Consider the following 11,312-nt stretch of genomic DNA (forward strand, 5'->3'; position numbering starts at 1 on the left):
GTAAAGGCTATCAGAGGAACTTAAACTACTTACAGAAAGAAAAGGGGACAGAACTGAAACACAGATTGCCACAAAACCGGAAGAAATGTCTGTTCTTCCTTAGTACTTTTATAAACTCCATCCATACGAACCGCCAACAGACATTAAAGCCAACTTCTGTTCTGTTGGTCTGTGGAAGGAACGAGAAATGCCGCATTTCGGTAGTTTTTTTCTGGGCCTGGTGCTATTTGAAAACCCATCCTTAGATGCTGTTTCAAAATGTTTTCAAATGGACAGAGTCAAGTATTGGAATCCTGAGAGACAGATTCCGGAGAACTCAAGAAGTTAAAATCGAGACACAGCTGTTAGAAACTACGTACCTGGTGGAAGGGGGATGCCCGTGTTTTGCAAAAGGACAAGTTATTAACGCAAAGCAGCAGAAGAAGAAAGTCAGCGCTCTGTGACACCCAGGACAGCTGCAGAACTAGAAGGATGCTGAAGGAACAGCAGCACGTACCTGATGTATGGTTCCATCGATTTCAACGGGAACGATGAAATCAGCATTGCTAATTGGCTGGAATGAACGACAAGGAAATAAATCAACATTAAAAATGAGGTCATTAGAGGGAAAATTTCAGAGGTGTAAATGAGAAGAGTCCATACTTCCCAGGAACAAGTTAATCAGCATTACTGACCGCACAGATCCATGCTGTGTGCGTGCCCTCTGCACGCCCAGCCAGAGCCTTACCCTGCTGTACTCACCCTTTGCTCACATTTTTAAGCTTCATACAATGTAATACACTTAACTGCTTGAATTACCCCCACTGCCACCCTGTGTGGTTATCAGGAAAAATACCAATTTGGCCAAGTCTGTGCGGATGTTGTCAGCGAAGTTCAGCTATGCGCTTCACATATCCTGCTCTGGGTCACCAGTCAGGAGTTAGCTACAGACAGTGGCAAAATTAATACCTAATCTCTACCTTTGAGTCAGGAGCTGCAACAAGACTTAAGTCGTATGGTTAAGTGACTCTCAGGCTGTGATACCTCAAGAACATGCTACACAACTCAAACCATTCACGTAGAACTGCATTTTCCCTCAAAAGGGATGGCAAGAGCAGGCACAGTCTGTCCAAGGCCTTGAATCCACTCTAACAGCCCGCTGAACGCTATGGATTTCTTAACGCTTACTGTGAAAACCTGCTTGTCAAGTCAAATCGCTCCGGAAAGCGGAGAAGTGTCCTCGTAGGCAGTGTGAGGGCACGCAGCCCTGCTGGGCTGGACAGCAGCAGCAGCTGGGGAACACACCGCTAACAGCCTTTTCTACTTCAGGTGGACATCACACTTGGCAGAACCTTTGGCACGCCTCGTGCATTATGTCTGTGAGAAAAAAAACCCCAAACCACCAGGTAAACACGCCTGGCTGGGGTTTGTTACTCATCCCATGATCTGCAGCTCGGAAAGGGCTGAGACACTGAACTGCCAAACGCAGTTTTAACGTGACTCATTAACAGACAATGGGTAACAGCCCGAAACGAAGGCTGGGAGCAGTCTGGCTGGTAACTGCTATGACATTACTAAGCTAAGGCTGGAAAACAGTTTCACTCTGCTCTGCTGGACTCGTGCAGATCTTCCCACCTAGTTTTCCGGATCAGCCAAAAGGCTGGTCTCAAGTCCCACCAGGGAGGTGTCCCTGAAGAATCTGTGAGGCTAGGAACAGCCTTCAAAGTCATCTGGGGGAGCAAGGGGGTGCCAAGAAAGCAGAGAGGCAGCAAGGTAAAGAGATCAAGGAGCCAATCAGGAACTGGTGAGCCTGAACAGGTGCTCTGTGAAAAATGCTAGGAAAAAAGAATCCTGCAGCATTAACCTGACAGCGTCACTTTGATCCCATTCCTTGGAAAAACAAGAGTCTAATTCTACCATCAAACAACCTTCCTGTGAGGAAAGCAAAATGACTGTAAGAATTTCTGTGGAGGGCAACACCCTCAGCAGGACCGGCATCTGCAAGTGCTGTGTCAGAGGGCAAGCGGGAAGCTCCACCGAATCTACCTGTCCTGACCAACCAGTATCAGCAACCAAACCTCCAGAGCAGCTGATGCGGGAGAACTCCATCCCGTTGACGACTGCTGCAGCAGTACGACCTGAAGAATTCCTCAAATACGCGCAGATACAATTTAGACATTTTTTAGCTGACATGGAGTAATTTTCAAGATACATCCCCTTTTCTGCTTCTGGAGCAGACGGAGGGAAGGCTCCCATCTGTTCCCTTCGCACACAGAAAATACTCCGCAGCGTCTCTAACAGCCACGGAACAGGTACACAAAAATGTTCTGAAGCTTCACCTCAAAAGAAACCCAAATGAACTGCTGGTAAGACCCAGCCACCAGTTTTCAAGTGGGTGCCAGCTCAGCGCATACTTTGAAGAGGCTTGTGCACACTTGAAGGGTTTCCATATGCATCACTCCCTCAGGCAAGAGAAACACCCTGCGGTGGCAGAAAAGCAGAGGTCGCTGCGAGGTGCCGAGGTTCTGAAGCCCGCTGATAAAACTGCGGCTATTACTAAACTTTCTCAACAGGAGCAACACCAACCAGATGTCGGGGCATTCTGTTCAGACCGTTTCTGCTGAGGAACAGAACCCCCCCTTCAACGCTGACACTAACCAAACTCCTCCTAACCACGTATTTGCTCCCCACTTACACTTTAGCTTCTACACAGCTTTCCTGTTGGCACAGGTGATAAGGAAGAGAGCATGGAGTGGGCTTCTGAGCTTCGTCATGACGGGAAGAGAGCAGAAAAGTCTGCAACAGTTTGATGGATAAAGGTTGCTGGGGTTGCCCATGGGAAGCACGTACACGCCTCGAATGGGAACCACCACGGGTGAAAGACGACGATGGGTTTCCGTTGAGAATCTTTACTTCAGCTAGCACTGTTCCTATTTAATAAAAAGCTTCAGAGTTTTAAATGTTCTAGAAGTGTTTCACAGCCAGTTTTGAATATGACCACATTCCAGACTTGCATGTGGTTTAACTCATTTCATACAAAACCATGTCTACATCTCCTTGATTTAGTAATTTATTATTTTTGCTTCTATTATTGTTCTACGATGGGAACGATAACTGTAATGTCTATCTATTCCTTTTTTACTCTTGCCAAAGCACCCCAAACTTTATTCCTTTAATATGCATTTAACATGAAAGACTAGTACCTCCTCATAAGCTTCACAAATATGCAGTGGCATAAAAAGACAAGAATTACCCTCCTTCAGATGTTGCTGAGTTCATAAAAGAGCACTTTACATACTCTGCCTCTGTGGTTGTGTTAAAAAAAAATTATCTGCATTTGAAATATGAAGCCTATTTCATAACAGAATTGTGAATTCTAAAAGATCATGTGTTTTCAATAAAGCCTTTTGCACTAAAAATCACAAATTTATGTACATGTTTAGAGCTTTTAAGTGAGGACCTGCCTGGGTAGAGCAGACGTGGTTTAGGGAAAAAACCCCAACCTAACAACTAAAAGAAACAAAATCCAAAAGGCACCACTGGACAGTGCCAGCCACTAACCAGCCAAAGCCATTCCCTCTCACTCTTGCTTTTCCCTTACGCATTCCCAGCACAGTTCGCGCTAAGACAATGCCCTGGCAGCCGCAGGACTCTCATACTGCAGCACCTCCAGCATCTACCTAACGCGACTTACTGCACAGAAAAAAGGACCAGTGTTATTCTCCTAACACAAAACATTATTCAGTGTTCAAGACTGAGCAGAATAATCTTTTGATTTTTCTTAAATACCTATTTAACATCATTTAAATACCCATGAAGTACCATTTGAATAAACGATTAATTAAAACGAGCCCCCTAAGAAAGCACACTGCAATAAAGGCAAACCTCAATCCTACAAGAAAGGATTTGCACTGCATCAACCATTAAACCTGAATTTCTTTAAAATTATTAAAAAAAATTAAAAGCCACCTAAACTGAATCTCATTTTGCATCAAAAATTCAGAAAAATCACAGAACAAAGCTATCTGCAGCGCTCAGAGACCAAACTTTTATTTCTATGTTTCAGACAAACTAAATATTTCATTATTTTTATGTAAATTTGAACTTTGAAATTCAGCTTTCCCGTCCTATGCTTGACTCTCCCTTCATGAGGAAGGCAGGGGCCCTCCCCCCCATGCCGCTGTGTTGCTGATGGCCCTGCAAACCCCTCAGTGCCAGTCCAGGCTGGGCAGAGGAGAGGAGGTTCTGGCCCCGGGGCTGAGCGGCTCCTGGACGCCACCAAGATCTGTTACACACCAGCAGGCTCACGAAGACAGACACAAAGCTCAGTTTCGGTCTGAGGCGTAGCAAGAGTTGTCCTAGGATCTCTACATAAGGTCTTCTTTAGGTCAACAAAGACTGGCAGCTGCCAAATTCTAACCGCCAGGCCAGTCAGGGTTGGCATATTTAAATGCTGGCAGCTATGTAACGGGGAATTAAACCACTGAGTTTTATGCCAGCAGTGAAAAATGGGGTGCAGCCAGAACTAGGAGACTGTGGAGTTGGTGGGAACTCTAGCTTGCTGCTAGTAAGGAAATGTACTATTGCATCTTATAAATTCTCCAAGCAAAGCATAAATCTAAGGTCTGACACGTGCTGCTCAGAAATGCCACCAGCGCTCTGAGCCAGCTGAGGTCATCTGTAGTCCTGAACTCTCCTGTTCTAACTTTAGCCCTACTTGAGCAGCAGAAAAATGCCACCACTTCTACCACATGCTGAAAGCCGCAGGGTTATTGAAGTTGCTTCTAGAAGACAACTGAGCCATCAGCAGCAGCTACGTGCTCTCGTGCTTTGCTGCTGTGAAAGCTCAGCACTCAGAAATGCTCTCTGCGCCTGGGACAGCAGCCTGACACGGGAAGCGACGTCCTCCACACCGCAGCGCAGCAACCACTGGTGCCCCAAATCTACTGGTTTAAGGCACGTAAAGCCGTGCCAAGTTTCCATTCTCCCAGACTCGGCATCATTTAAACATCAAAACCGAAACCATTATGTTCAGAGCAACAAGTCTGGTTCCTGCCAGGACACAGGTCCCTGCTGAAAGCCGCAAGGTCAGGAGCTATCCTAGGCCTTGCTGCAGTCAGGGGGACCTCCTCAGACTGAACCCCCCGCAACATCTGTGTTACTCCCTTACAGCTACATTGGGATGAATAATCCCAGGAGCAACGAGGACTACGTGGTGTCCTGGGAGAGCCTGTCAGACCAGTTCAGATGTCTTAGCAGTTCCTACAACATTCTCGGGCAGATTGGAGTTGCAAGAGATGGCTTTGGAGTTTACTCACCTTAAATGAACTGTGCACTAACGTCTCATCTAAATCAATGACCACACACTTCTTCCCGTAGTCCGATGCTGTCAGTTCTGGCAGGAGGTATTTAGCTGGTGGCTAGAAACAAAAAGAAAGAGGAAGACAACAAGGACAAGTAAAACCTCTATGGAAGGGGCATCCTCCAGCCAACAGTACTATTGTAGTTATTACTGGGAACTGAAATACGTGATTCAGAGTTCAAGGATTCATTGCAAGTATGCGTATGGAAAGTCATGGCTCATGCAGGACATTTTTCTTCCCTTTCTTTTTTCCTTTTTTTTTTTTTTTTTTTTTGAAATGAAGCACTTGTTTAGAACGATCCCCAAAGCGTTGGAAATGGAAATGGTAAAGCACCGCCACTAGCTAAGAAACAACAGAGCAAAACGGGACGTTGGCTCTGCCGGACTCTTTTCCCGGTGGCCCTCCTCCTCACGCCTCGGCTTTGGTCGCTGTTGGCACCCTGCTCCCAGGCCACGCCATTTCCAGCCACATCACGCCCACTTACACAAATGGTTACTTCTGTTTGCCACGAATGATGCTAAAGTGGAGAAATCAACCCGAAGGAAGACAGCATCACTAATTTTACCTTCCAGGACATGTCTCCACTCTCGTGTTTGACCACTTGTGAGGGTGCTGACAAAGAGCTTTCATGTGGATGACGTTCCCCATCGAGGTATTCAAATTGCAGTAAAGAACCTACACTAGGCCCTTCTACTGTACGCTAAAAACCGGTACTGGAGACCCGAACCGGCAGTTCTGCTGAAAGCAATGTGGCTGGTCAGAGTCTCCCGATGGCTCATTCCCCACTTTAACACCCCAGTTTACAACCAGTTATGTTCCTGCACACTTCGCTACTGGCTGCTTCCTGGGATGACAGAACTGGGCGAGAAGACTTCCCTTCAGAGCAGAAACACTGCTGCCACTCGCTCGAAGAAGGGTTTTTTGATGAAAGAAGGGGACTAGCTTTATAGAAAAGTATCGGCAGGGAGAAGGTCAAGACTGAGAGAACTAAATTCCCTAAGAACTGGATAGAGAACTCTTAGCTTCATTCTCCTGCCACCTTTTAATCTGTCCAGACAATCGCTCTGCTAGGGAGGCATCTATCAGGCTTTCTGTTCTTCTCAAGAGCCCTTCGCAGAGGTGCTGGCCTTGGAGGCCACCCCTGTGCGGACAGCAGTGAGTCAACCCCCTCTGAACTCCTACAGCAGCGAGCACCGGTTATTAACCCCTGACTGATTTCAGACGTCGTCTTCAGTGGGTAGATACTGGCCAATGATGCCTAGCAAGTTCTTGTTTAGATGAAGTAACTAGCAAACGAGATTCTGGACTTAAATGGAAGCGCCTTTAGCTAAAGTGTAAGTTATTGGGGGATTTTCAGGAGTGCTCACTGAAACTGGTTTAGTTCCTAACTAACACCAACCATTTCTTCAGCTCCCAGACTGGCAGGTGCCTTGCTGACAAGCCACTTGTCTCAGTGCAGTTCTCTCAGCACACATCTATCATCCCCTTCAAGAAAAGACAACCTCTGCTTCCCGCCTGTGAAGGGCCCATCCATCACAGTAACCTCACCAGGCCAAAACTGACGTGACTCCCTTTCTAGGCTGTAGACGGTCCCACGTACTTGGTATTCAACAGCTGCTTGAGTTCTACTTCTCTGACAAGCCACTTGTCTCAGTGCAGTTCTCTCAGCACACATCTATCATCCCCTTCAAGAAAAGACAACCTCTGCTTCCCGCCTGTGAAGGGCCCATCCATCACAGTAACCTCACCAGGCCAAAACTGACGTGACTCCCTTTCTAGGCTGTAGACGGTCCCACGTACTTGGTATTCAACAGCTGCTTGAGTTCTACTTCTGCTTGTTTGCAGCGAGGACCAGATCTAAGGAATTTTGGTTCCTCACTCCCATTCCAAAATCTAAAAGGTGTTTAGGCACCACACCTCAATTTTTCGCCGTAGGAAGGATTCAGACTTACACCCTAAATAGACTAAAAGCTTATTGAAAGAAAAATCAAACCCATTTAAAGCCAATAGTCTTCTGAACCCACGTTCTGATACTTCATTTCTTGTCTTAGAAAGGGAAAAGGTAGGGACATCCCAAGAAACCTGAACTGTACTTTTGTTTTTGAATAGTTCGGTTCATTTTTGTATTCTTAAGATCGTTTAGTATTTAGTTTTAATTTTTGTCTAAGCTCATCTGCACAAGCAGATCAAAGCCAGCAATTTCCTCCGCTGTCTGATTTCTTTTTCAACCTGACAATATATATATGGAAAATATACGGCAAAAGATATTCTTGCATATCAAAATATGCATATGAAAAATATGAGCACTCTTATCACAGCTATGTTTGGGTTTTACCTGGAAACTAGTATGCCTGTCATCAAGAAAAGCATGAACGTACACCGAGGACTACAAAATGTGAGACCCTTCAGCTCTGAGAACCTGAACTCACTGGCTGCACAGTTAGAGACATCCTGTGTCCGTCGTCTTCATCCACCTGCAGCTCTGCTTTCTCAAAAGCAGTGGCTGGGAGAGGAACAAGCTTACCCACGGTCTCTACACAGGGGTGCTGGTTACTGCTAGAGTTTCTCTCCCTTTTCAGTGACTGACCTAACTTTATCTAACAACACTACACCCCAAGGTTTTTACCGGGGAGTCTTCCATGAGGGCACACTGACCTTCCTACAAGCTTTGGCTTCTTGAATTCAATCTGATTCTGTTTCCAAAGACACTTGGTCAACAGTTTGCACATTTGAAGATCAGAAGATACAAATTTTCCATTTCAAACCCCACATCTCTGTTGCCCTCCACTTTGAAAACGCACTTGCCTGATAATCTAACAGGGGTAAGAAAACCATTCTGAAGCTGAGGGCACTACAAGTGGCAAAGCTGCCAAACATCTGGTGTAGGACTCTGGAGCAAGAATGACCTTTTTGAGGCTTTAAGAACTTAAAGGATGTGTACGTGGGGTACAGGCCACTTGTTTTGCCATTCAAGCTTTCAGATCTAAAGCAATTTCCACCAGCTTTCAGGCAGAAACAAGCGTTACTCAATACTGTATTTTAATTTCCTCACTAATGGAGACATATCCAAGAAGATTCTGATTACCAGATTTCCATCATAGTTAACAGCGAATAGTTATGGATCTTTGATAAGTTTCTTTTTTTCCACACAATAGCTTTAAAGATGTCAAAGATGATTAAGAGTATTTAATTGTGGCTAACAGCAGCTCATCTTTACTACGCGACACCCTCCGAAAGGCTGCAGACTTCCACAGAAAGCAGAAAAATAACATGTCCTAGCTTGGTCTTCGATTTCAACAAGACATAAATTGCACACAAGTTAACGCTTTTAAACTAGTCACTGTTTGGGGTTTATGCATTCCAGCCAGGTCTCATGGCTGATCAGCTTAACAGACCTTGTAGTGAAACGACTGCTGCACTGCTTCAGTCCCGTGGAAATAGTATATTCCCTAAGAAAAAACAAAAAAAAAAGGGGGTGGTGGTGGTGGCAAGGAAACAGGACTTTTGTTTGAAGCATAAACAGCTGGTCAACACAAATCTTTCAGAAATTCACTGCATAAAACAATCACAGCCTTCCTTCCCTGTACTTCCCACGGAGACAAGTACCAGAATTAGTAACTCCTCTCTCTGCACGCTGGAAATGCTGTCTAACCTGAAGGCAGAGCTGGCACCGGCTCTTGGTGCTCCCCTCAATTCACACTTCTGGTTGCACTCTGCATAGCTAACAGCTTCCCCAGCAGTTCTGCACAGAAATCCTCCAACAGGAGAGAAATCATTCCCACTTAAAATGCAGCTGCCAGGAGATCCAGCTCCTCTTATGAAACAGGCAGTTCAGAAAATTTCTTCTAGGAAGAGCTGTAACGAGAAATTGTCTAAAAGTAGGTGGGGCCAAGTGAAAAAAACCAGTATCCCAGTGCTAAGATTTAACTCCTGCAGGGATTCAGAGGTTTAATTGTTACCACTCCTTCATACTGGGAGTTTAAATTGAACAGAAGAAACGGACACTCCAACTCATTTAAGAAGCTGCTGGAGTGTGGCTTTACATTCCCCTCTCCCTTTTCATTCCAAAGAATGAAAACAAGCGCTGAAATTGCTAGAGGTGTACTTTGATTTCCCTACCAGCCTCCTTTCCAAAGAAAGCTGAGGAAAACCCTTGAAAGCACAGGCGCCCTGAGCCACCCTTCACGGATTTTTAAGTCGGGGCTATCGCAGTGTGTTGGCTGGTACTGTTTTTCCTAATTTAGCATCTGTGTATTTCAGCCCTAAAAATAAATCATTTTGCAGTATTATGGGGAAAAAATACATCAATGACATTGCTGTTTGATCTGTGCCTTATTGGGCAACAGTTCCAGAATACCAGATACACACAAGATACTCTTTAAAAAACCCCAGAGTCACACTATTGCCATTTTCTGAAGAACCTGATTTGAAGGTAGAATGCTTCTTGCTTAGCACTTCTCTCCATCAACAACCAAGTGAAAATTCATACAAATTCCAGTTTTTAAATTAAGCGCAATTAATACAGGAACAATGATGGAGCAGATGAAATACATCACTGATTTGCACATACGTACATAAAGCAACGGAAGCTTTCAAACGGGCGACCTCAGCACTGACACATTTCACTATACATGCAAAGAAAGTTCCAGAAAACTTTCTATTTTGACTGGAGCTTCAATTTGAAAGTTCAACGAGTGGGGAGCAGGCAGTCATCTTTTCAGAGCCACTAAGGAATTCTCTGAATACTTGAAGGGATTTGCCACGAGTCCTACGAAAAGCAAATGTCCAACTTAGCAGTGACCAAGTTCACCCTGTCGGGGAGGTTTCTCTCCTGGTATGTACCATACACGCAGTTCAGCCAGGCTCCCCCTCACCCCTGACCCTACGTCGAGGAGCAGCAGGAGTTTCTGCCTTACCGGGTCTTCACCACGGAGTTCACTCTGAGCGAGGTACTGGGCTCCAGCGCTCAGGACAAACAGCCCTGCTAAGACCGGCAAAACGGACCTCTTGGACGTCAGGCATTTCTCTAACCTAACGCTGCGTCTTTGTTCCCACCACTCTCTCCACAGGCAGCTCACTTCTGCTCGAGTTCGGCTGTTAGGTCCTGCTGCTCGCTGCCTCCCCCGAGAGCCAGGAGTGTCTGTTCTCGGGCACTAAATGTCACCCGACGGCCTGCGGGTGACGGGTGCCTGACATCCTGCTGGAAGGTTTCAGATGGCACTGGAGAAGAGGACGAGTGTGTTTAAGGTCGCCTGCTCACTGAGAACTCTCCGCCGTGACTGCAAAGGTACGTTAATTTTACTGCCTTACTGAACTGCTGGGACATAGAGCAGCAAAAATACAGGTGGGCTAAAAAAAAAAAAAAAGGCAACCCAAAACCCTCTTATCAAATATTTCCCTACCACTGTCCAAATCTGGCAGGGCACTGCTTGAACAGGAAGAGGGTGGTGTTCTGGTGAGCACCTCGCGTCACATTTGCACCTGACAGGGCTGTGCTCGTCTCTCCGTTCAGGACTGTGCTCCCTTTGAATTCGTGCTTCATTAACACCTACACTCACTCTTCGGCAGAACTTTATTCCAGGTCACAGCAGAGCCAGAACACGTTTCATGTTCAAATAACCACCAGGAGAGAACTGCAGTCACCAAACTTAACACGGAGGTACATCGAAGGAATTGAGAAGCCAGTATTTTCATACATCCGGCGCGTTCTCTTCCCAGACTGGCATATATGCAAATGAGATGCACATCCGTGTGTGTACGCACACACACACAAACATGCATGAGCCCTATCAGAAGTAATTTCATATTGGAAATAATAAGTGAACAATAAAGACTGATTTCTGACAGTTCTTCAATCCAGGAAAAAGTGGTGCCGGAGGGATGCGCTCTGCAGTCCCTGACCGCCTGACACCCGGCACTGCAGCACGGACGTAACTGACGGGAGGTCTTGTCCTGTTGGGCTGCAGGAGG

At 45.9% G+C, this 11,312-nt stretch overlaps 1 protein-coding gene across 1 annotated transcript in view; it reads right to left on the bottom strand.

Moving 5' to 3' along the window:
• Positions 1 to 496: 496 nt before the first annotated feature.
• LOC104490466 (CTD small phosphatase-like protein) overlaps positions 497 to 11,312 on the bottom strand; it is a gene marked incomplete at its 3' end in the record, with an annotated part of 62,892 nt that continues 52,076 nt past the window's right edge. Inside the window, exons 4-6 of the mRNA XM_010132753.1 lie at positions 8,738 to 8,791; positions 5,298 to 5,399; positions 497 to 553 (exon numbers count right to left, since the gene is read on the bottom strand). Coding sequence (XP_010131055.1) covers positions 497 to 553; positions 5,298 to 5,399; positions 8,738 to 8,791 — 213 coding nt within the window. The remainder of the gene's footprint in view (positions 554 to 5,297; positions 5,400 to 8,737; positions 8,792 to 11,312) is intronic.

The sequence above is a fragment of the Buceros rhinoceros genome, unplaced genomic scaffold, assembly GCF_000710305.1.
Source record: "Buceros rhinoceros silvestris isolate BGI_N320 unplaced genomic scaffold, ASM71030v1 scaffold2493, whole genome shotgun sequence".
Lineage (NCBI taxonomy): Eukaryota > Metazoa > Chordata > Aves > Bucerotiformes > Bucerotidae > Buceros > Buceros rhinoceros.